This window comes from Eulemur rufifrons, chromosome 16 (genome assembly GCF_041146395.1).
Source record: "Eulemur rufifrons isolate Redbay chromosome 16, OSU_ERuf_1, whole genome shotgun sequence".
Classification (NCBI taxonomy): domain Eukaryota; kingdom Metazoa; phylum Chordata; class Mammalia; order Primates; family Lemuridae; genus Eulemur; species Eulemur rufifrons.
Window position 1 is genome coordinate 53,620,952 of NC_090998.1, and position 24,611 is coordinate 53,645,562.

General features: G+C 36.1%; 1 protein-coding gene across 4 annotated transcripts in view; it reads left to right on the plus strand.

The window, feature by feature from the left end:
• The first annotated feature begins 1,450 nt into the window (after positions 1-1,450).
• Positions 1,451-24,611, plus strand: part of CPSF6 (cleavage and polyadenylation specific factor 6) — a 30,859-nt gene continuing 7,698 nt past the window's right edge. Inside the window, exons 1-10 of one of the 4 annotated variants that reach the window (XM_069490222.1) lie at positions 1,451-1,581; positions 11,100-11,309; positions 12,667-12,770; positions 14,133-14,278; positions 15,172-15,345; positions 15,475-15,585; positions 16,025-16,529; positions 16,878-16,993; positions 17,780-17,933; positions 20,299-20,488. In XM_069490222.1, the coding sequence (XP_069346323.1) occupies positions 1,522-1,581; positions 11,100-11,309; positions 12,667-12,770; positions 14,133-14,278; positions 15,172-15,345; positions 15,475-15,585; positions 16,025-16,529; positions 16,878-16,993; positions 17,780-17,933; positions 20,299-20,485 (1,767 nt within the window). In that variant the 5' untranslated portion in view covers positions 1,451-1,521 and the 3' untranslated portion in view covers positions 20,486-20,488. Of the gene's footprint in view, positions 1,582-11,099; positions 11,310-12,666; positions 12,771-14,132; positions 14,279-15,171; positions 15,346-15,474; positions 15,586-16,024; positions 16,530-16,877; positions 16,994-17,779; positions 17,934-20,295; positions 20,489-24,611 lie in introns of all 4 variants that reach the window. The other 3 variants (XM_069490221.1, XM_069490224.1, XM_069490223.1) reach the window with 3 other exon arrangements.

Here is a 24,611-nt window from a genome sequence, read left to right on the forward strand (position 1 = left end):
TACCTTGACTGAGGTCAGCTAGTTGATAAAATGACTAGAAATTTGAACCCAAATCACCAGATTGGTCTCTGAGACTGCAATGGAGCTTTTTCCACCATACCAACACGGTTTTAGTATCCTTTATCTGAAATGCTTAAGACCAGAAGAGTTTCAGATTTTAAATTTTTTTGGATTTAGGAATATTTGTATGTACAAAAGATGGAATGGGACCCAAGTCTAAACATGAAACTAATTTATGCTTCATAATATACCTTATACACACAGTTTGAAGATAATTTAAAACAGTATTTTTAATAATCTACAACTCAGCACATGAGATCATGTGTGAAATTTTCCACTTGTGGTGTCATGTCAGTGCTCAGAAAGTTTCAGATTTTGGAGCATTTTGAATTTTCAGATTGGGGTGTTCAAACTTGGCTTGATATTGCTTGGCTTATCATTGTAGGAATAATTTCTGGCCAGTCTGTATCTCAGGAAACACACACTAATGTAGTGGGTTTTTAAATGGGTGAAAAAGAAATCCAGAATGGTGGGAAGGTTTCAAACTATAGAAACATTTTCGAATAAAGTATGGGTGGCAAAAGGTTCTTAACTGCATTAACCATGAGATCCTACAAATATGTTACCTAACACAGTGAAAAGGACTTGGCAGATATGATTCAGTTAAATCACTTAGGTCCTAGTAGGCCTCAGTTCTCTTGTCTGTAAAATGGGATGTTTGGACCTACTGACACCTTGTCCAGTTCTCTTCCAACTCAGACACTACAATTTTGAGAAAGAAGCCCCTGGCCTCTGGATACCTCCACCTCGTTGGGTGGGCTCTAAGATGACTGCATTCAAGTTAGAAGCAACTGAACCGTGCCAGAGAACACCTACTGTGCAAATCTAAACAGGAAAAAATGCAGGGCAATGAATAGGAGACGAGCGGGAGATGAAATAAGTCCACGACGCTGACCAGAGAGAGAGATAGCAATTAAATAGTAAGCAAATGTAACCACCAACGGGTATCCAGCATTTCCGATGCAAATAAAACTCTGCTGGTCTCTGAGGATGCAGGAATAAGACATTGTTCTTGGTCTCAAGGTACTCACTTTGTATTTAACCGTGGACTTACAAGTTCCACCTCTATAAGCCCCGGATGTGAAAAATGTAAGAAAACTAGAGAGATAAAAATATTTAGAAACGTTTGAATGTGTCAGAGGCAACGTACAGTCTGTGGAAACAAGTGGGACCCACTAGTACCCCAGATGCGCGAGTAAGAAAAAAAAAATTGTCTCCCACCCCCCAAGCCTAACCGAGACACACAAAAGAAAAAACCCTCTGCCTTCAGAGGCGCTGCCTTTTCTCTGAGCTAGTCCAGCCGCCCGGCTGCAGAGTCCCGGCCGCCCGCGGGCGCCCCGCCTGCATCCCTCGGGCCTCGGAAGTGACGCAGCGCGCCCCGCCCCCGCCACTAGATCCGCTGCTGCTGCCGCGGCGGGCGAACCTGCAGGAGGCGGCGGCGGCGGCCGAGGCCGAGGGAAGATGGCGGACGGAGTGGACCACATAGACATTTACGCGGATGTGGGCGAAGAGTTCAACCAGGTAGGTGAAGGCCTGGACCTACGCCGCCGAAGCGGACGGCGCTGCGGCCCGGACGCTGACCCCAGGGCTCGCCGCGGGCCGCGAGCCGCCGCGGCTGCAGCCCGTGCGCCCTTGCCGCCTCTGGGCCGCGCCGCCAGACCCCGGCGCGGCGCCCCGCTCGCCCCTCGTTCTACCACGTCGTTTCACAGGCCGCGGGCGCTGCGGCCCGCCGCGGGGCCCAGAGCACGGACGCGGCCCGCCGTGCAGCCGCCGCTGGCCCCTCCCTTGCCCCGCTGCCTCGCTTCCATTGTTGGCTGCGGCCGGCGGGCGCTTCCCGCCGCGCTAGGCCCGGGCGGTGGGGCCGCGTGTGCGCGGCGGGGAGAACGGGCCGGTCCCCGCCGCCGCGCCCCCTCCCCCGCCGCGGGCTCGAGGAGGAAGCCCCGGCGGGGCGCGCGCCCGCCGCCACCTCTTCCCCGACCCTGCTGCTCGGGCTCCGATTTCTCCCGTCGCTCCATTTTGTCTCCTGTCCGCGCACGGTCGCCTCATGGAAGGCCGCATTCACGGCCCTTTGTATCCCGCGCGCCCAGTCTCCTGGGCTCCCCTGCTCGCGTTTGCGACAGGTTTTGGCGTGGCGCCTGCCTCCTCCTCCCCGCACACTTTCTGAAGGCGGCTTAGGTGCGGGCACGTTTGCAACAAGTCCTTTGACTTTTGGACCCACACACCGTATTTAAAAGGTGCGCTGGTCCTGCCTAGTTAATGGAAGGCTTGCGTTGTCTTTGAGGCCCGGTTGTGCTTGGCCTTTGTGATGAAAATGCCTGTGAAAATAGTGGCCTGGGCCAAAAGGAAGAATTGGAAGCGCGTTGGTTGGTTAGAACAAAAAGATGGTAGCTCACCCACAGATCAGTGATTACAATGGAGAACGTTCATGTGAAATTCTTCCGATACAGTTTTAAAATAAAGAGCTGTAGATGAGACTCTATTGTCGAAAACAAAGTGTTAAATTTACCCCGGGGGGGCTCTGCTTTACGTTTTGAAAGGTTTGAGAAAGTGAGAATGCAAGGTTTCTCTGGTATCTTCACCGGCCAAGGTTGCCTAGAAGAGCTCATCGCGGAGCTGCGCTGATAATGGGCATCCTTGCAAAAGATGTCGTTTGTTACTAGAGCAGTGACGTTTAAGCTCTGAACCTGCTGTTCACATCTTCGCTGCGTTTTATGTAGTAACACATTTTAAAGAATTGTGCCTAACTGCACTGCACCTAAATGCTTTATTTTTTTATATTTCCCAAGTCTGTATGAAAAGCTTAATCTTCCTGGTTGATGTGGGGTTTTTCCCCCTCCTCCATTAAGAATCTTATTTGTGGCTAGTTGCTCAAGATTTTAAAAAATATGGAAACTCAGAAATCTTTACTGTTATATTTTTCAGGAATGATTTTGTCTCTGGTTTAAATATTAGAAAAGAAAATATGAATTGGCTTTAAATGTTTCCTACTCCGTTAATGACTGGATTTGTTTAAATGTAACCCATTGTAATCAAATGTTAAGTTTTAAAATTCTTTTTTTATTGTGCTTATATTTTGAATTTATGATGCATGAGTTGTATCAATTACAAATTAGCAAGATTCCTTGAGTGCAATACAAGACTGTAATGCGTTTAGTAAGGTCACTAGATAAAAGACCTCTAGGAAATTTCTTTTCCTTTTATTTGTCAATTGAGTATAACATTGCATCCAAAAGAGGGTCATAACTGCAAGTAAAGAAACAATATATTTTTCAAGACTGTCTTTGTTAGCCTTTTTTTTTTTTTTTTAAGTATGGGTACATAATAGTTGTATATATTTGTAGGGTACATGTGATGTTTTGATACAAGCATACAATGTGAATTAATCAAATCAGGGTAATTGGGGTATCCATCACCAGAGGCATTTACCATTTCTTTGTGTTAGGAACATTCCAGTTCCACTGTTTTAGTTATTTTAAAGTATACCCTAACTTATTGGTTATAGCCATTTTGTTGTGATATTCATTAGCTTTTCTTACAAGAGAATACATTGCTTCACCTTTCTATGCACAGTAGAGAAGAATTGGGGCACAGTCTTAGAAGTTAGCTTTCTTCATTAAGTACCTCTTAATGAAATATTTTTAGGCTTTTGCATACTTAATTTGGGAGGGACATCTCCCTTATCCATGTAGCTGGATGGAGTGATACCTTCTTATCCTTATGCAGAAACTAGGGCTGACTGAGCAGGAGGTAAGAGATTAACAGTTTGTGAACCCATTGAGGAACTACTTTATAGGTTCAGCATTATGTCTAACACATAGTTGTATCATTTTACCAGTAAAATCTTTATATGTTTGAGTAGATAAATGGGAAAATTAAATAGAGGCATTGTTTTTGTTATTATTTTACACATCATTGGCCTCTAATTTTCTGCTTCCTATGGTAATTCCTGTACCAAAAAATGCTGACAAAAGGATAGTTGGTCCTTTTTCAAGTTTATACTGTTTTTCAAAAATGTTACAATGAATGAAATATTTTTCTGGAATCTTAGAAATAAGAGGCAACCACAGAATTATTCTAACTGATTTAATCTGCACATTGTTATTAGCTGGTAACCTTATTTCTGGCAGTTGCTATAATAAACTAGAACTCTTGTTTTACTGTAGTTGAGTAAACTGCTTGGCTAAGTATTAGCCAGTCTTAACTTATTTTGGGTTCTAAACTGTTGTAAACATTTAAAACAAAATCTGTTCTCAGGTATGAGCTGCAGTTTTAATTGTATTTGTATATTTCAAAATTATTGTAGTCTCTGTGTTTTCCATTTTTCTACTACTTTAAATATTACACTTTTATGAAATTTTTTTTTGTATTTCGGTAAAGCACGATATTCAAAAAATGTGAGACATTCAATAGTTTTAGAAGAAACTTTGTTTGGGGTTAGGATGAGAATAAGTTAGCGAAACTATAGTAGAATTCCTTTCTAAGCCAGATGAATTTAAGAATGAAGGCACAAGGGACTAGATATTTATGGGCGTTCTTTAGTTCTTAAATTGAAGGTCTTTGGATGTCATCAAATTGAGAACAGTTGCTTCACTGGAAGAGGATTTTGAACTACTTCCAAACCTCTACATTACTTGAATTTGGAGTTGAGAAGAAAGGGATTCTGTCTCATACTCAGTATTGTGTCAGTTCAGTTTGAACTGGAATTTTTACTCGGAAGTAGTAGTACTAGCCCAATATTGTGTAATTGTAGACTTTTTTATTTTGACCAAAACTAAATGATAATTTTAAAAATTCAGTTGTTCAAAATACACTTCTTGAGTATCTGTTATATGCCAACAAGGAGAGATGCAATATTTAGATAGTTTCCACCCTTAGAGTACACTGTAGTGGGGTTGAGAGGTACCTACATATAGTCATCCACAGTTTTGCTTTCCGTGGTTTCAGTTACCAGCGATCAACCAAGATCCAAAATATACATACAATAAGATACTTAGACACCACATTTACATAACTTTTATTACGGTATATTGCTAGACAGTTATGTGTCACTTAATGACAGGGATACTTCTCAGAAATGCATTGTTAGGTGATTTCCTCATTGTGTGAACATGGTAGAGTATACTTATACAAACCTGTGCTACACACCTAGGCTATGTGGTATTGCCTATTGCTCCTAGGCTACCAACTGTACAGCATGTTACTGCACTGAATACTGTAGGCAGTTGTAACAAATGATAAGTATTTGTGTATCTAAACATAGAAAAGGTGCAGTAAAAATACCTAAAAGGCAAAAAAAATGATGCACTTGTATGGGACACTTATTCATAAATGGAGGCTCGCAGGACTGGAAGTTGGGTAGCTGTGAGTGGTTGTGAGGGTCTAGGACGTTACTGTATACTACTGTAGACTTTATTTAACATTTTACAGCACACCTGGGCTACACTAATTTTTTGAATTCTTCAATAATAACCTTAGCTTACTGTAACTTTTAACTTTTTGACTCTTTTAGTAGTAACATTCAATTGAAAAGTTGAAAACAAACACTATACAGCTGTGCAAAAATATTTTCTTTGTATTCTTATTCTATAAGCTTTTTTTTTTTTTTTTAAATAGGGACAGGGTCTCACTCTGATGCTCAGGCTAGGGTGTAGTGTAGTGGTACATAGTGGATTATGGCAACTGCAGCCTTGAACTCCTGGGCTGAAGTAATCCTCCTGACTCAGCCTTCCCAGTAGCTGGACGCACAGGCACACACCACCATGCTTGGCTAATTTTTTTTTTCTCTTTTTTCTTTTTTTAAGAGACAGGATCTCGCAATGTTGCCTAGGCTGGTCTTTAACTCCCACCTCAGCCTCCCACGGTGCTGGGATTACAGGTGTGAGCCACCATGCTCGGCAGCTTTTTTCTATTTTTAAATTTTTTTATTTCACTTTTTAAGCTTTTTTGTTAAAAACTAAGACACAAATACGTTACCCTAGGCCTATGCAGGGTAAGGATTGTCTTCCAATTCCACATCTTGCCCCACTGGAAGGTGTTCTGGGACAGTAACATGCATGGAGCTGTCATCTATGACAGCAATGCTGCCTTCTAGAATACCTCCTGAAGGACCTGCCTGCAGCTGTTTTGCAGTTAACTTTTTTATAGATAAATACGAGCATACTCTAAAATAACTATAAAAAGTATAGTAAATACATAAACCAATAATATATTCACTTATTATCAAGTACTATGCACTATACATAATTATATATGCTGTACTTTATTTTTTTTAATTTATTTATTTTTGAGGCAGAGTTTTGCTCTGTTGCCCCAGGTAGAGTACAGTTGGTGTCATTGTAGCTCACTGCAACCCCAAACTCCTAGGCTCAAGCGATTCTCCTGCCTCAGCCTCCGAAGTAGCTGGGACTACAGGCGCACACCACAACGCCTGGCTAATTTTTCTATTTTTTGTAGAGACACAGTCTCACACTTGCTCAGGCTGGTCCCAAACTCCTGAATTCAAGCAATCCTCCAGCCTCGGCCTTCCAGAGTGCTAGGATTATAGGTGTGAGCCACTGCGTCCAGCCTGTGCTATACTTTCTTCTGACTGGCAATGCAGTAGGTTTGTTTCACCACAAACACTTGAGTAATGTGCTGTGCTATGATGTTAAGACAGCTACGTCATCACTACGCTATAGCAATTTTTCAGCTCCATTATAATCTTATAGGATTACCATCTATATATGGTTCATCATTGACCAGAACATCATTAGGCAGCACATTAATGTAGTTCTATTTTATTATTATTGCTGTTAATCTCTTACTGTGCCGATTTTATAAATTAAAAAGTATGTGTAAGAAAAAACATAGCATATATAGGATTCCTTACTATCCATGGTTTCAGGCATCACTAAGGGTCTTGGGATGTATCCCCACAGATGAGGGGGAACTACTGTGATTATAACACACTGACAGGGCTTGTATTGTAAATACCACTTCTTTATGTTTATCTTTATGTGTGGAATTCTTGTTGATGGGGAGAGAGGAAAGTCAAGAAAAATTCTGTGAACTTCAGGAAAACTTATGTGCACTGAAGTAGTGTGTATTTTGCTTGTTTGGGGGGGTCAAAAACTCCCGATACAGAATTCAGTTAGGAGTTAGGGACCTAGACTTTATCAGTTTTATTTTGTGAGTCATTTTGTTTTATATTTAGCCATTATGTATTTGCTCTATCAATTGTTTATCCAATTGTGGAAAATAAGTTTATTGGACAAATATCAGTAAAACCTGATTTATGATAAATTTATATTTAATAGAAAACCATCTAAGATAAGGCTGTAAAGTCAAAAATGAGCTAGGTAGAATGGATTCAGAAACATGGGTAGAAATGTTGATGGGAACTAGCACTATTCTCACTTGGTTTTATCATTTATGAGCATAGTTAATTTAGTTGCCTATGAATTGTCCACTGTGGTTTATGTGGCATATTTTTAGTAGCAAGTTGGTTTCCTTGCCATTAGTTGAGCTTTTTACAGGGATTACAAGATAATTTTAATGTTTACTCATGAGATAATTAGACAAAATCAGAAAATGATGTTTTCTAAAAACATATAAGATTGTCTGCTACTGGATTTTGCATGCTATTTCTTTCCCCTGGTATAAGAATACATTTTATAAATGCAAAATGCGATTTTTTTCCTCTACTTATATTTCTCTTAATGTAAATGGCTATTAAAATTTTTTTTTTTTTTTATATACAGGGGCTTTGAAACCAGTAGCCTTTGCTGTGCATTACTGGTTGTATCATATAATGCACGGATGTTATTACTATAATTTTAAAACCACCAAAAGTTGTGTTGGGCCTGTCAGAGAGAATGAAGACTATTTTGACAGCTATACCAAGGTCATCTCAATAATGGTGTACAGTATATCTGTGTTGTTAACATTTTATGGGGAGTGATGAGGGAAAAAAATGTTTAAAAATAACCCCATGGAGAGAGACAGTGATGATGGAAAAAAGGTTGACAAACATCGCCTCAAAGGAACTAGTAGGATTTTGATCATTTTACTGTCCATTTTCTCTGACTTGGCAACAGCTATTTGTATGTTATATAGAACACAATCTTGTAGGGTAAAATCTTGAGAGGATATCTTTCCTTTAGAATGATTGTAGTGGTCCAGAATGGTAGGGTATGAAAAAGTTGCTTAGTGAAGTTTTTAACAAACCCTAAGGGCTGTTTTCTGAAAGTTATGTGTAATGTGCAGCTTTATTGATGATGCTATGAAAAATAGGTAAGATCAGGCAGCATTTGGTATCAAAAATAATTAGAAGAGTGATGTTGACATTTTCTTGATTTTGAATGCCATTAAAATTAAAGGTAATAATTGAAAAGACCCTTCATATAATGGGACTTGATAAAAGTTTGTTCAGTAAGCTTGGAGAGCTCACTTTATATATGACCTGTGATATGCATTTTGAATACTTCCTGAATATGCATGTTTTCTCACTTTCTTGAAGTGGGAACAAAGTTCGATATATTTTTGTAATGTGGAGGATAGGTGTGATATGATGAAGCTGAGAAAGGAAGATTACTGATACTACAAAAGAGTATGTGCTTTGAGTTTCATTTTTAGTAATGGCAGCAAATGTATTTAGATTCATTAATTTTTCCCCTAGTCCAAATGTATACCACTGCAGCTAGGAGTACAGGCTGTGGCTTTGAAACAGAGTAAAGCTAACTAGTCCACCTGGAGATCAAACCCCAGGACCATGATCTCAGTTAGCATCATACTACAACCAATTAGAAGCAGTCCACCTACCAGACAAAATAGCTATTCTAAATATTGGTAGAATCATATCAATATGGGAAATTGGTTGGTGTTAACATAGTTATTTATGGATGAACAAGAATAGTAAGTGATTGTATTGCGCCAAGTTAGTGTAGCTGCAAATATGCTTGTAAATTTTTGTCTTACTTACGTAAACATTTTTGCAGATTTGCAACTAATGAAAAAATTAAATAATATGTTAACCTGTTTGTGTGAGTGAAAATGTAAATGTAAATACTTTTAGTCCTTCTATTAATAATCCTTGCATTCTTTTTTACTCTCCCTTAGACCATATATTGTGATTATAGTCTCTGCTGAGAAGGATGGAAACACAACTTCCTTTGAATAATATTAATAATTCTACTTGATGTACAGAACCAGAATGCAAAAGAGTTTAAAGTGCCACTACCCCTTGTGGGAAGCTTTTTATAGTATCTTAAGTGTATGGAACCACTGCTACAACCACTTGCCACCTGAAGCTTCAGCTACACTGAAACTTAGTAATAAAACTTAACCACCTTTTTTCTAATTTTTACTGTTACTACAATTTGAGCATGTTACTTTGTTCAACAAAAACTCATTTCTTAAAGATTATTTTTGTATTGGTGTACAAACAAAGCCATGGCATTATTCAGTGACCTGTGGTCTTAGTTTCTGCCCATTGTTAAAGATGGCTTTGTTCTTTGATACAATGTCAAGATCTTGGGCACCTTGTTAAATAAGTCTTACAGACATTCTACCTCATAACAAGTAAAATTGGTATGTAAAGATTCTGTTTAGTTAATTGGACAACTCACTATGCAGAGAATTGTCTGAAGATTGCTTTAGAAATCTGAAGTCCTTTGGCTATGTGTGTAAATGGTATTTCCCCTTCTAGGCTTTTTTCTTCTTTTTCTTTCTTAAAAAATATGTTATTGCTCTCTTCTAAATAACAAAACAATGGCCATACTCCCTGGGGACCTATAATAATATCCTGTTGATCTGTTTACAGTCATATAACAAATATTTTTCTCTGGGTCATTTTCTATCGGGTAATAGTCCCTAAAACTATTAGCTCCCCCTTAGGTGCCATTTGTATAACAATTCCTTAATAAATAATGGGAGAGTCATGTCTGAATTCTTAAGTTTGTTGTCTTATAATTGTCCCTTTTTCCTTTATCTTTCTCAAATGTTCTACCTCAGAAGAATAAAATAGTTCACACTGATTTAAGTACTTAGTTGCAGAAAAGTAGAGAGGAAGATAAAAATGGAGCTTTCCTCTGCTACAGGCCTAGTCAGGCTTGTTTGCCCAGTAATGGTTGTCAAAGGCAATCAGAATGGCATTGAGTGTTTTGCTGATACTTACCTTTGCTTATTTACAAATTGAACCCTCTCTTCCATTTTTCTTCTGGTCACGTGTCTGTTTCATTTTTGTTTTCCTCTTCCCTGCTTATCATTTAGGCATGTGACATCCGCTAGCATTGATTTAATTTTACCGGTGACAGTGGCAAAGCCTTACTAGACCCTTATTCATTTCACTTTCTTTTGCTAATTTACTTGACTAGATATTTAAGAAGTGGGGGTAAGCATTAGCTCTCTGTTCACTGAGAATAATAAAACTATTGCAAAGTACTAATTTGGATAGTTTTGCCTGTATTTCATTATTTCTCTTTCCCTTGTTCATTTGTTATGACATTTTGAATTATTTACATATCCACATTTGATCCGCACTTTCCTCTGGCTCAATTCACTATGCTTTTTTCTAAAACTAGTAGCTTTCTTAGGGTTGGGAAAAAAGATCTGAATACCAAAGAAAATAATAGTTCTATTTTTCATAGTCAAATATTGGAGACTTACAGTGGGTTTGAGTTTTGTTGGTGATGTTTTATGTCACCTTTTTTTTAAAAACTTGTCTGTTTGCATTCATGTATTGTTATTTTTACTAAAGAGTATTTTACTTCCAGGGAAAGTTTTATGTTATTACTCCATGGCATTCTTTTTCCAAAGGTATGTTATTTCCTATGTTGTAATAAATATCAGTGGGAAAATAGATTCCTTATATAGAAATTTACCTTGTAGGCACTGTTCAAGAATAAATCTCTTGCATAAAATGAGAAAAGATTTGTACTGAGATCTTTGGTTTTTTTCTGTCCTTTATCGGATTTTTAAAACAAAAATTTGAATTTGTGTTCAAATCTATTTAATAGTATTCTGGCTATTGTGTAATCTAGAGCATTATTTCTGTATCTCAGGAAGCTGAATATGGTGGGCATGATCAGATAGATTTGTATGACGATGTCATATCTCCATCTGCAAATAATGGAGATGCCCCAGAAGACCGGGATTACATGGATACTCTCCCACCAACTGTTGGTGATGATGTGGGTAAAGGAGCGGCACCAAATGTTGTCTATACATATACTGGAAAGAGAATTGCATTATATATTGGAAATCTAACATGGGTAAGTTAACATATTAATTATTGGTAATTGATTTTGAGCTGCTCTAGTAGTTAATGTTTTTTCCCCAATTTTTTAAGGTAAAGATTTGAAGTTACTATATTTGTGTTTTTTATGTTTGCTTATGCAATGAGGAGGGAAATGCAAGTACCTTTAAAACATTAATACCATTTCTTCTAGTTTTGAATTTTGTGGTCATTCAGCTTGTCTTGGTAGAGATACTAGTTAAATATAGTTAAATTGTTTTTTGTCTTCAATTATCCTTTATATGTTGCTGCTTTTACCTCACTTCAGATATCCCAATTTTCCCAAGAAGAATACATCGGGTCTCAAACCAGGATTCAGAAGTATAGAAGGAGAGGAAGAAATATGGTTTAAAAATAGTGTTCATTTTCTAATTCACATTACAGACTTGAGTTTCATTTCTGCTCTTCAATTTAAAATCTGATTTATAGAAACATTGCTGTGTGTATTGTATTTTAATTTGAGTTCATGAGACTATAAGATTATTGGTTGAGAGTGTCATTAGCTGCATGTATATTTCGATTTAGTTTTACTAGCATTAAATCTTAAATTCACTCAAACAGCCCTTATAGAATTTTTATATCTCTGCTTAATTGTTACATATACTTGAAAGTTCAAAAATTATATATCTAAAAATCAGAATAAAGCTTCCATTTCTTTAATAACATTTTATTTAAAATGTTTCATTTACATTTCTTTTAAAACTGATTGTGACTGATCTCCCACCACCCAGTCTGAGCAATCTACAATGTTGGAGACAATAGCAGTGTAGTTATGAGAGTGCTGAGTAAGAATTTGAATCTTAGCTCCACCATGTGTTAGTTTTGTGACCCTGGGCAAGCTCTTTTACTTCTCTATTGCATCATGCATAAAACCGGAATAATTATAAGACTTATAGAGTTGTTATAAGAGTTAAATAGTTGATACAAAGTACATGATAGGTATTCAGTACATGTTTTTTCTCTCCATTTTATATTCAAACATAAAATGAAATTTATTTCACAAGAGGAAGTGACAAGTGAGATTTATTTTATTAAAAATTTAAAATCACTTTAATGCTGGAAGAGACCAGAAACTCTTGGAAGACTAGAAACCTATCTTATCTCTGAAGGTATATGCCTTCTAATATCTGAAACACTTATCAGGAAACAAAGTTAGGTTCTCGGGTGTTTTTGTGCTATTCAAAAATTGGAGACCGACTGGCAGTAACTATACTTCGATTTGTACTGAGCATTAATTTTCTCTTTTTTATCCAGAATTTACCCTTAGAAACTAATTGAAATAATAAAAACCTTGAATATGTTTTAATGGTTAATGAGGGGAAAATGTCTTGCAGTGGACAACAGATGAAGATTTAACTGAAGCAGTTCATTCTTTGGGAGTAAATGATATTTTGGAGATAAAATTTTTTGAAAATCGAGCAAATGGCCAGTCGAAAGGGTAAGAATTTTTTCTTCCTTTGAGTAGGTAGTGATTTTTTTCTAAGTTAATAGCTGTTGATGATTAAGTTAATGCTAATTATGCACTTGTAGGACAAATGATTATTTGCACTGGAAGGAGGTTCTTGGGCAAGATTCATGCTCTTGTTTCATCTACCCTGTTAATGTAATGCACTAAAACTAGTGGAGTTGGAGATGTGGACAGATTAGGTCTATTTTCTAATTTTCCCAGGTTTTCTCCATCTATGGTTGAAGTGGTTTATTGAATTGTCAATTTTAAGAAGCTTTACTGTCCCTGTGATTAAGAGATGGGAGAAGATGGGCAACTGGAAAGTAATGTAACATAGGTGTTTTGCTTTATTTAACTAGTAAACTATACAAATGAGATAGAATCATTTTAAGAATATTATAAAAACAGATATCCAGAAGTAAGAATATAAAATGCCACTATCTCACCATCCACAGATGATCACTCTTAATATTTTAGTGAATATACTTTCAGGTTTTTTTCCTTAAAAAACAATAAGATCATGATTCACATGTTTTTTTAACATGTTTAATACAAGGAGTAGAACATACCAATAAATACACATCTTCTCTAATGTCTAATTCTTTTCCATTATACATTGTATGCTACTATAGTTTATCTTGCTTATTTTTGGTTGTTTCGGTGGTTTCCACATTTGCTTATAATAAATAATGTTGCAGCAGGCATTATTTTATTAAAATCCTCAGGTGCAGATTTGGGGGTTTTTTTGTAGTTATTGTTTTTAAGACATGGTCTCACTCTGTCACCCAGGCTTGTAGTACAGTGATGACATGATCATAGCTCACTACAACTTAAAACTCCTGGACTTCAGGGATCCTCTATTAGCTGGGACTACAGGCTCGGCCAACCACACTCGACTAACTTTAAAAAAATTTTTTTTGGAGAGATGAGGTCTCATTGTGTTGTCCAGGCTGGTCTTGAATTCAAGCATGAGCCACTGCACCTGGCTGGATTTTTTTTTTTTTTTTTAGCATAAATTGCTAGATGCAGAATGATAAAGAATAGACTTATGTTGTTTATTTCTCTAAAAAGATAATACCAATTTATACTAAATTAAGAATATTTTTAAAATAATGCAAACTCTGAATACTTCTCACCAACTTCACTTCTGCCACTGAATTTTATATCTTAAATGACGAAATTCTATGGTATGTTATTAAGAAAAGATAACCGTGAAAGTGTATACTTGCATAGCTTTGAGAAATATTTTCAGTATTTTTTAGGTAAAAGTAAATTCAGACCATTTTTAAAAGCAATAACAGTAACATTAATCTTTCCTCACTTTCTACCCTCACTCGTTTAAACATCTTTTAGGTTTGCCCTTGTTGGTGTTGGATCTGAAGCATCTTCAAAAAAATTAATGGATCTGTTGCCTAAAAGAGAACTTCATGGTCAGAATCCTGTTGTAACTCCATGCAATAAACAGTTCCTGAGTCAATTTGAAATGCAGTCCAGGAAAAGTAAGCAATCCCTCAGAGGCTTTTATTAAAAGACGTACATTTTAACCAATGTATTTGTTAGGTGTTAAACTAGGAAAGTCGCCTTAATATTGGTTCATTGGAAACTCCATTTTAGAAAGTCTATGCTTTGAATCCGATTTAATCGCTGGTTATTACTGTGGACCATGTGCTGGAAACCTTCCATTCCATTTTTCTTTAGATGTAACAGACCCAATACTTTACAAAATTTGCAAGTTCTGTAGCCCTGCCATTCTTGTCCTGTCATTCCCATCTTAGAGAAAGGAATAAACTACATTCTAATCCTTAGATCGAAGGAAAGCTATGTGGATGTATGTTATGGTGGGGGAGAGACCATTGAGAACCAGAAAATATTCTTTGATTTTCTGCTTGGCACCAAGACCTTTCACCGCTTGGTAAAGTGAATATAGAAAATATTTGCCATTGTACACTTAAGAATGTTATCATTTAAAGAGATAAGGTAGATGATCATGTAATTAACAAAAATTCAAGTAGTTGTTTTTGTTTTAATGTTTTAGCACTTAAGACTTAATTGAAGAAGGTGTTAGAAAATATAAATGATCTATGCTACTGAAATTAAGATTTCTGTTGAAGCATTTTGGTCTTGGCTGCTGCAGAGTACTAGTATTTTGAAAGTAACTCATATTTGCTCATTGGAAATATATTTAAACCTGTGTATTTCAAGATTTCAAAAGCACTTAAATAGATATGAATGTTTTCCTAACCAATATTTCTCATGTAGTTTGCATGGGCCCAAGGCATCTTCAGTATCTAGTATAAATGAACTTTGAAATAGAGTTGTTTCTAATAACAGTGGTTACATTTCAGAAAACTATTTTAATAAGTGCTATTTATGAGTATTTGGATATTTGCAGCTACACAATCAGGACAAATGTCTGGGGAAGGTAAAGCTGGTCCTCCGGGAGGCAGTTCACGTGCAGCATTTCCACAAGGTGGTAGAGGACGGGGCCGTTTTCCAGGGGCTGTTCCTGGTGGGGACAGATTTCCTGGGCCAGCAGGACCAGGAGGGCCACCCCCACCTTTTCCAGGTAAAACTTTTCTTAAATTACCATGGATAAAATATGTCTACCTAATACCTCTTTTCCTTTTCTCTCTTTTTCAAGTAATGCATTATTAATGTGACTTACTTTCCTTGTTATGCTATTTTTGGAATCCAGGAAATTTGATCAAGCATCTTGTTAAAGGAACTCGGCCTTTGTTCCTGGAAACTAGGATTCCATGGCATATGGGGCACAGCATAGAGGAAATACCCATTTTTGGCCTAAAAGGTCTTTATTTTTCTCCAAACTTGCTTGACTTATATATAGAATATTTACATCCATCTTATTTTCTTACCTCTTAAAAAATTCTTTCAAGACCATTTTTCCTTGTTTCACTTTCTAGCTTGGCATCAGAGTAGACTATAAGGTGGGTGATTTCACTGTAAGAAGTGTGTGTACACTGAAAGGTGGAAAATCTCTCTAAGTGTTGTAATCTTTTTTATTAAAGTTTTTGTTTCAATAATTTTTCTTAAGCATAAATTGAGCTAGTTAAATGTGTAAGAATATACTTCACAATTGTAGTCGTTAGTGTAGCATTTACCATATGGGTTACATTTAAAGAGAAAGAATCTTGGTCTATGCGTTATGCTTTAAAAGTATAATCTTGGCATCAGGTTAAAATATCTTATTATTGAAGTGTTTTTTTCCTCTCTCCTTTATTCTATAGCTGGACAGACTCCACCACGTCCACCCTTAGGTCCTCCAGGCCCACCTGGTCCACCAGGTCCTCCACCTCCTGGTCAGGTTCTGCCTCCTCCTCTAGCTGGGCCTCCTAATCGAGGAGATCGCCCTCCACCACCAGTTCTTTTTCCTGGACAACCTTTTGGGCAGCCTCCGTTGGGTCCGCTTCCTCCTGGCCCTCCGCCTCCAGTTCCAGGCTACGGCCCCCCTCCTGGTCCACCACCTCCACAACAGGGACCACCTCCACCTCCAGGCCCTTTTCCACCTCGCCCACCTGGTCCACTTGGGCCACCCCTTACACTTGCTCCTCCTCCGCATCTTCCTGGACCACCTCCAGGTGCCCCACCGCCAGCTCCACATGTGAACCCGGCTTTCTTTCCTCCACCAACTAATAGCGGCATGCCAACATCAGATAGCCGAGGTCCACCACCAACAGATCCATATGGCCGACCTCCACCATATGATAGGGGTGACTATGGGCCCCCTGGAAGGTAAGTTAGTATGTATCTATGAAAGTATTTGGTAAAACATAAGAACAACAACTCTGAAAAATATTATATTGTAGATCTGTAAGTATATCATTTCTGCCCTCCAAAAAGATGAAGTTTCTAAGTTGCTAATTTATTTCAGTTAAAAGATACTTGTGTAAGAGAATTTTGTTTAGACTTGTTCTCTTTGTAGGAAAAATAGCATGTTTCAATCTGGAAAAGTAACTGCTGTCTCTAAGGCACATGTCAAAAGCAGCCTGTATGAATTGCTTTACACTGTTACGACTAACTTAGAAAATCTGTTGAGTACTAAGATTAAGTACTAAGTTAAGGTTTATTTTTATTTTATAGGGAAATGGATACTGCAAGAACGCCATTGAGTGAAGCTGAGTTTGAGGAAATCATGAATAGAAATAGGGCAATCTCAAGCAGTGCTATTTCAAGAGCTGTGTCTGATGCCAGTGCTGGTTTGTGTATTTCTTCCTATATTAATGTTTCTTATTTATGTTATTAGGAATGACCTAAAAACTTACACACAGTCTGGTTAGATAAGTTATTTACATGTAATAATTCTTTTTGTATTCCAAAATCATTACTTATTTTAAAAACATTGAAGAAAGATCTATGTCACGATATAGTGGAAAGACCCCTAATTTTAAGTTATTAGGTGCAGATTTAGGTCTTAGCTTGACATTTAACACATTGACTGCCACACAAAAAAAGGAGAAACTTTTCCTTGGGGCCACAGTGTTTTATTACAAAAATAGAACAAAAACTTCAAGTGTAATTTAAAGGTAAATATAAATAGAAAAACAAAATTCATTGACTTCAGTTCATTAATAAACGTTTTTAGAATTAAATTATCAGTATTAATTGTAACAATAAGAACACCAACGAGTAAGATTTTATATATACTTCATGTGGCCCAGGGTCGAAACTAGAATGAGTTAAATACAACTCTCAAGGCAGTTAATATGTTAATAGTATAGGGACCTTAAGGCAGCTAACTTAATCTCATATTTGCAAAATGATAACCTGTTTCACACAGCTTTAATTATAACCAGTTATGTTACTTTCATGAGCATAAAAGCCTTTTGCAAATGGTGAAACACTAAAAACAGACATTATCTTCTGTAGTCATTTTAAACCACACCACTTTGGTTAAATGCTTTATCACTCTTACCCTATGTAAGAGGTTTGATGGTAATTTGGAAATAATTGTTTGACTTCAAACCCTTTCCTTTCCCCCACAGGTGATTATGGGAGTGCTATTGAGACATTGGTAACTGCAATTTCTTTAATTAAACAATCCAAAGTATCTGCTGATGATCGTTGCAAAGTTCTTATTAGCTCTTTGCAAGATTGCCTTCATGGAATTGAGTCCAAGTCATATGGTTCTGGATCAAGGTAAAACTTTCCTGTCTCATGTCTTTTTAAAACTGCTAGTTTGCAAATGGAAAAAATACAGTGTATGGGACTTCAAAATAGGATTTTGAACTCTTCAGAGGCTTCTACGTGCCCTTAGAATAAGGCCATAAAGATAGAGGCACACTATGTGATATAGTCCCTGCCTATCTTTTTTAGCCTCATCTTGTACCTCTTGCCTTAACTCACTATTCTCCAGCCATATTGATTTCCCTTTTTCTCTGGATACATCAAGCATTTGACTACCTCACTTATTTTGTGCTTGATATTCCTTCTGCTGGGAACCTTTTCCCCTGGCTCTTCACATACCTGCCTCTTTATGCTTCATGTCTCAACTTAATGTAATTTCTTAGAAGCAATCTTTAACCAGGTTAGTCTGTCATATAGTTCTGTTTATTTCTTTCGTAGTACTTACATAACTATTGTTATCAATGCACATTCCTTCTTGCTAGAATATGTGTTCAGTGATGGCAAGAGTCTTATCCATCCTTTTCACTATAATCTTTCTTTCTTTTTTTGTGTGTGTGTGAGATAGGGTCTCTGTTGCCTAGGCTACAGTGCAGTGGCGTGGTCACTGCAATCTCCAACTCCCCGGCTCAAGCGCTCCTACGTATTGGGACTACAGATTTATGCCACCATGCTTGGCTAATTTTTAAATTTTTTATAAAGACAGGAGTCTCGCTGTGTCACAGAGGCTAATCTTAAACTCCTGGGCTCAAGCAATCCTCCCACCTTAGTTTCCCAGAGTGCTAGAATTATAGGTGTGCCACTGCGCCCTGCCTATCCTGTTAACTACAATATTTCTAATTTTTGCAGAGTGCCTGGTATAGAATGGGTGCTAAATGAATATTTCTTGAATGAGGGAGTGGATGAATGAATGAATGAACGAATAAATAACCTATTTTTCAGGTAGTTCTTTTTTAGCATTACTGATAGCCTTGAAATTATATATATTTTTGAAAGGTAGATCTTTAATCTTCATGTGAGATTCTTAGATCCATCTTAAGTGTACCTTATCTAGTGATGGAGTCTTTGTTAAGTTAAGGAAAGGAGCTTGTTTTGGCATAGTCCCCAATTTTATAACTATTACTTTTTTGACCCAGTGTAAAAATCTTTGGATCAGAACAGATTTGTCATAGCTGTAGATCATATCTTGTCTCATTTTTTTTACACTTTTTTTTTTTTTCTTTTTGAGACGGGGTCTCGCTCTGTCTTGAGCTAGATTGCAGTGCAGAGGCATCGTGGTAGCTTGCTACAACTTCAAACTCCTGGGCTGAAGTGAACCTACTGCCTCAGCCTCCTGAGTAGCTGGGACTACAGGCACATGCCACCATACCTGGCTAATTTTTCTATTTTTTTGTAGAGACAGTCTTGCTCTTGCTCAGGCTGGTCTCAAACTCCTGGTCTCAAGCAATCTTCCCACTCAGGCCTTCCAGAGTGCTAGGATTACAGGCGTGAGCTACCATGCCCAGCCCTTGTCTCTCTCTTTTTTTTTTTTTTTTTTTTTTAAGTTCAAAGTAAGAACTTCTGCCTTGATCAAGGAGCTTAGCACCTAATAATGTCTAGCTGTTTGGTGCTGAAATGCAAGATAAAAATTGTTTTATTTAAACTAGTAGACAATGGTTATTTCCTATTATGAATTTAGCAGAATTTCTAAACATCTTTTTGGCAACAAACTTTCGTTAAATTATCTGTTTTTTTAAAAAAGCAGTTCATGAAACAATTCTACTTACTAAATACAATGTGAATACAACAGCAATAGTTTCTACTGGTCACAATTATTAGGCTTCTCTGCCTCTTCTCCAAACATACATATATATTAGAAAGTTAGTTTCTTAGTGGAGCATAGTGCTCCTGATGAACTATATCTTGACTAGGTAGAAATGTAAAATTAATATTTTATATATAGGTTTATGTAACTTGTGTAGATAGGTGGTAATTTTACCTATTTGGGCCCCGTTGTATGTTGTGATTTCATGAATTTTATATCTAAAAGAAACTTTTATGTTCTTTGTCTTCAAATACAACTGTTTTGAAAGTCTCTCTCCTTTACTTTTCTCTTTGTTCAGTCAGTATCCTACATGTCTGTTTTAGGGTGCTTGTTTAAATAGATGGTATGATGTATTTTCATGGTATGTGGTTCCCTTGTTTTTGGTGACTTTTTAAAAATGAAATTTCTAGTTCGTGCTTGCTGGTGAGCTGGTAAATCATTATTGGCAGGTCAGGATAGTAAGTCTAACTGGATTTACAAAGAATTTTTCCTTTTTAGATTTTTTTAAATACCAAAATACTGACTCCTTATCTATCCAATTATGGAGAGCATTAATCCAGTAATTTCTTTTAGAAGACGTGAACGATCAAGAGAGAGGGACCATAGTAGATCACGAGAAAAGAGTCGGCGTCATAAATCCCGTAGTAGAGATCGTCATGACGATTACTATAGAGAGAGAAGTAGAGAACGAGAGAGGCACCGGGATCGTGACCGAGACCGTGACCGAGAGCGTGACCGAGAGCGCGAGTATCGTCATCGTTAGTAGGTGGGTATTCCTTGTTCCTGTTATATTTAGCATGTGTATTATTAATAGTAATTATAACTCCAAGGCTATTGTTTATACAGTATATACCTACATTTTAAATGGTCCAACTACTTGTTCTGAATTTAATCTTCTGGAAACACCTGAGACAAATAACAAGTAAGTAAAGACAGGTAAAAATTTTGACCCTTTATTTTTGAATATTGTATTACTGAGTTACCACTTTCAGGTTTCAAATTGTTCATGGTCTTAACAAAGCAAGGAGATAATCAAGAGGACTCATTGTGTACTTCTAAAATCTAAAAATTGGGATTCTTATAATCACATACATAGTTTTCATGTGATTTAAAATATAAAATATAGGGAGTTATTTCATATATATATTATGTGCTTGGATTTTTAAAAATGAATTTAAAGTTTCTATTCTTGAACTAATTTCATTTGTCCCTAAAACTTTTTAAGAAAATATAACACTATAAATAAGCTTATAATACAGGGGGATTTTTTTTTCTCAGCATTCAAAGAGCCTTTTTCCTTAAAAAACATATTTTTATAAAAGACACCGTTTTCCTGACATCTGGTTTTTGTTTTTTAAAGAAAAGAAACTATCCTTTAATTTGCAAAGAAGATGTAAAAGTACTCAATTAAAATGGGTTCAGGGTGCTCCATATCTAAAAATTTTAAATTATGTCAAGCCATACATCCCAAGTTAGAATAACCTTGAAATAATTTTCTTTGATGTTTCATTCATAAACCATAATCATTGTCTTTTTTTTCTGTATTTTAAAACTATTTCTTGTGTACATTTTTCATAAAGTGGGAAGAGTTGTCTGTTTATGCTTCATTTTCACATGTAATTTTATTTTTATATTTGTGAACAGCATTTATTCATGTGAAGAGTTGGGAGGAGGGTACTGTAAAGCTTGTGCACGTGATACAAAGGTTTTTCTGTAAACAGAAGTATTTTCTTTATATGTTGTTGGCATATCCAAATTAAATTAGGCTAAAACAAACCCCTTTATAGGTAAATAGTCTTTATGCAGTTATTTTCAATAATCTTGGGAAACTTAATGAAAATTCAGTCATGGTAATTGTTAGTATTTAAATTGTTATGGACAGAATTAAAGGCTTTATTGAGTGTATGTAATTCTGTGACAGAATAGCAGTTTCTTTAACCATAACATATATTTTAGCAAATGAGATCCTTTTGAACAATACTATTTAGAAAATAAGCACAAGTCTTATTTTTGTGGGACACAAATAAGCTCTTATACTATTTACAATGCTAAGGGCTTTTTTAACCGAAAAGACTGGTTTTAATACTTTTCCTTGGATTTTGAGTATGTAGGTTGATATCAAAATTTTAATTTTTATACTGGTCTCCATGTATTGTATCACAAATTTTCATATAAATAATTCTCAAAATATTCCTTTAATATGAGGCAAAATATCTTTCACTTTAAAAACTAAGCTTATTGAAATTGATACTGTTTGTGGATGTAAGAATTGAATGTTGTATCATGTAAACCTAAACACTAAGTTTTAAAGATGTAGCAGATGAGTTAAATACATCTGATCTCGTAAAAACATTTCTCAATGTCTGTCCATCAGTTGTTTAAGGTGAATTGTGGTCAGGTTATTAGCTGAAATGCTTAACTGTATCAGCCATTTCAATTATAGAATGGTACAGATTCTGTAAGTTATATATTTTCTTAAATTTATTTTTATTTTTGTGACAGAGTCTCACTCTGTTGTTGCCCAGGCTAGAGTGCTGTGGTATGAGCCTAGCTCACAACAACCTCAAACTCCTGGGCACAAATGATCCTCCTGCCTCAGCCTTTTGAGTAGCTGGGACTACAGGTGGCGTGCCACCACCACACCTGGCTAATTTTTTTTTTTTTTTTCTATGTTTAGTAGAGACAGGACCTCTTTCTTGCTTAGGCTGGTCTTGAACTCCTGAGCCCAAGCAGTCCTCCTGCCTCAGCCTCCCAGAGTGCTAGGATTATAGGCATGAGTCCCCACGCCCAGCCTATATATTTTTTAAGACTTTGTAAGTTATCAATAAGCTTCTAGTTAGTGCAGACAGGGTAAAAAAAAAAAAAAAAAAAAAGTATACTTTCATCTCCAAAATTGGATGGTACCCATCAAGGGGCCTCTAAACCAATTTAAACCCAAAGTTAGTTAATGACAATTTTCTTACTGGTTTTGTTAAAACTGCCATAGTCAATCAAGTAAACTCATTCCGAAAAGTCCATTGTTAATCTTAAATACTTTGAATTAACTAACATTACATTCCAGTAATGGGTACACCTAAATATATCATGACTTGAGTTTCATTACATTCAGACATTAACTATGAATTCCTAACATGCAAATACTATTGTTGGACATTTTTTCTTAATCACTGATGTACCATACCAAAATCTCCATGTTTTGTTTGTACATTAATCAAAATTGAGTTGTAATATTGTATGTGCCTTCATCCAAGCAAAATTTTACATAAGTATTTCCAGTGCAAAAAAATTCTGTTGTCCTGGACTATTGTACCTTCGCTATACAAAACAGTATTTATTGTGGATGTAGAACATGAATAAAGGGGTGGGGACTGGGATTAAATATATTCAAGTGAAAAACTTTTTTAAACAAAAAAAAACTAAATGCAAATTTTATCACCATCATAATAAGGTCTGTTGTTGACCTCCTTAGAAGTTTTAATATATGAGTCCTTTTGAGCTTTCATGTAAATCTTAAATGGACTAAATGACAGAGTGACTTGAAAGCTAAAGTGAATGTCAGTAGTAAGTCTTTATACAAATAAAATACTAATGTAATTTATTATTAAAGTTATGATGAATGGCTAAAGGGGCAGGTTCTTAATTTAACTGGAAACTTAATGATGTTGGCAAGCTGTTAATGTCTGTCCCATCTTAATTTTTTTGTGTTTGAACTGTTGGTAATGTTAATTACATTCTCTCATTTTAAAATGTATGAGTTTTTCTAAAAGCATTCAATATCTAAGTTCAAGTAGATAATATTTTAATTTTAAAAATAACCATTGTAAATTTCAATATGTAAATAAATTGTTCTTCATATTCTGTAATTTCTGCCTCTATTCTCAGACCACTCTGAGCAAAATAAAAGTAGTTCAGTGCTTTAAGATTGTATACTTCTTACAGAAATAATTTTACTTTCATAGTTGAGTTATTTTCTTCTAGATTGTGTTCCTCTCATTCATTTGGAATAGCCCTACTCAACAAATTTGTGTTGATTGTTTTTCTTTGTTTACTGAAACCAAATTATTTTTTAAAATACTTTTCATTCAGGCTTTCCCTAGTCTGAGATTTTACATATTCCCAAATTATTATCCCATTCTTTGATAAAAATTTTAAGCATGTGGAGTCTGTTTTGTATATGGAGTCTGGAATAAATAACTGTATTTTGCTGTGTGATTAATTTTGTTCTACCTTAAATATCATGATCTTAGATTGTTATTTTTGCATTGCTTATTCAGCTTATACGTTTGTATTGGGAAAAAACAAAAAAGCCAAAAGAATTAAAAGTTCTTTTTTAAATGTTAAGATGTTTCATCTTCTTAAGAGTTAGTGTTGTTTGAGGCTTATGTGGAAATTAAAGTCCCTTAAATAATATTTAAAAATTATTTCTGCAACTCCTAGTTCATCTGAAGACTACCTAATAGATTCTAGCCCTTTGTTTCATTGTGTTTTCCCATACTTCCTAACTGCTCTGCTTCATCTGGTTATGGTAGCTGTCATTTCTCTAGCTCTAATTTTCCTAGCTTTTAGTATTATTTACAAAACCTGACTACATAGCTGTCTTAGTTGGTTACAAGAGAGGATAGGAAGTGGTCTCTTGAATGGATATATAGTGTGTTTTGCTCACTGTGGTTTAAGAATATAGTTTTGTTTACAAATGATTAATGTTCCCTGTTTAAAAAAATTCAATGCCAATGTGATCACCTTGCTCTCTCACCTTCATCTCAGTGTTAAATTTACTACCATTGTTTTAATTTGTAAATTAGATTGTTTTGAATAAATAATGTTTTGAATATTTAGTTAGCATTGTTTAAAGAAAACCTAATAACAGAAAGGGGGTAAGGGTGCCATTT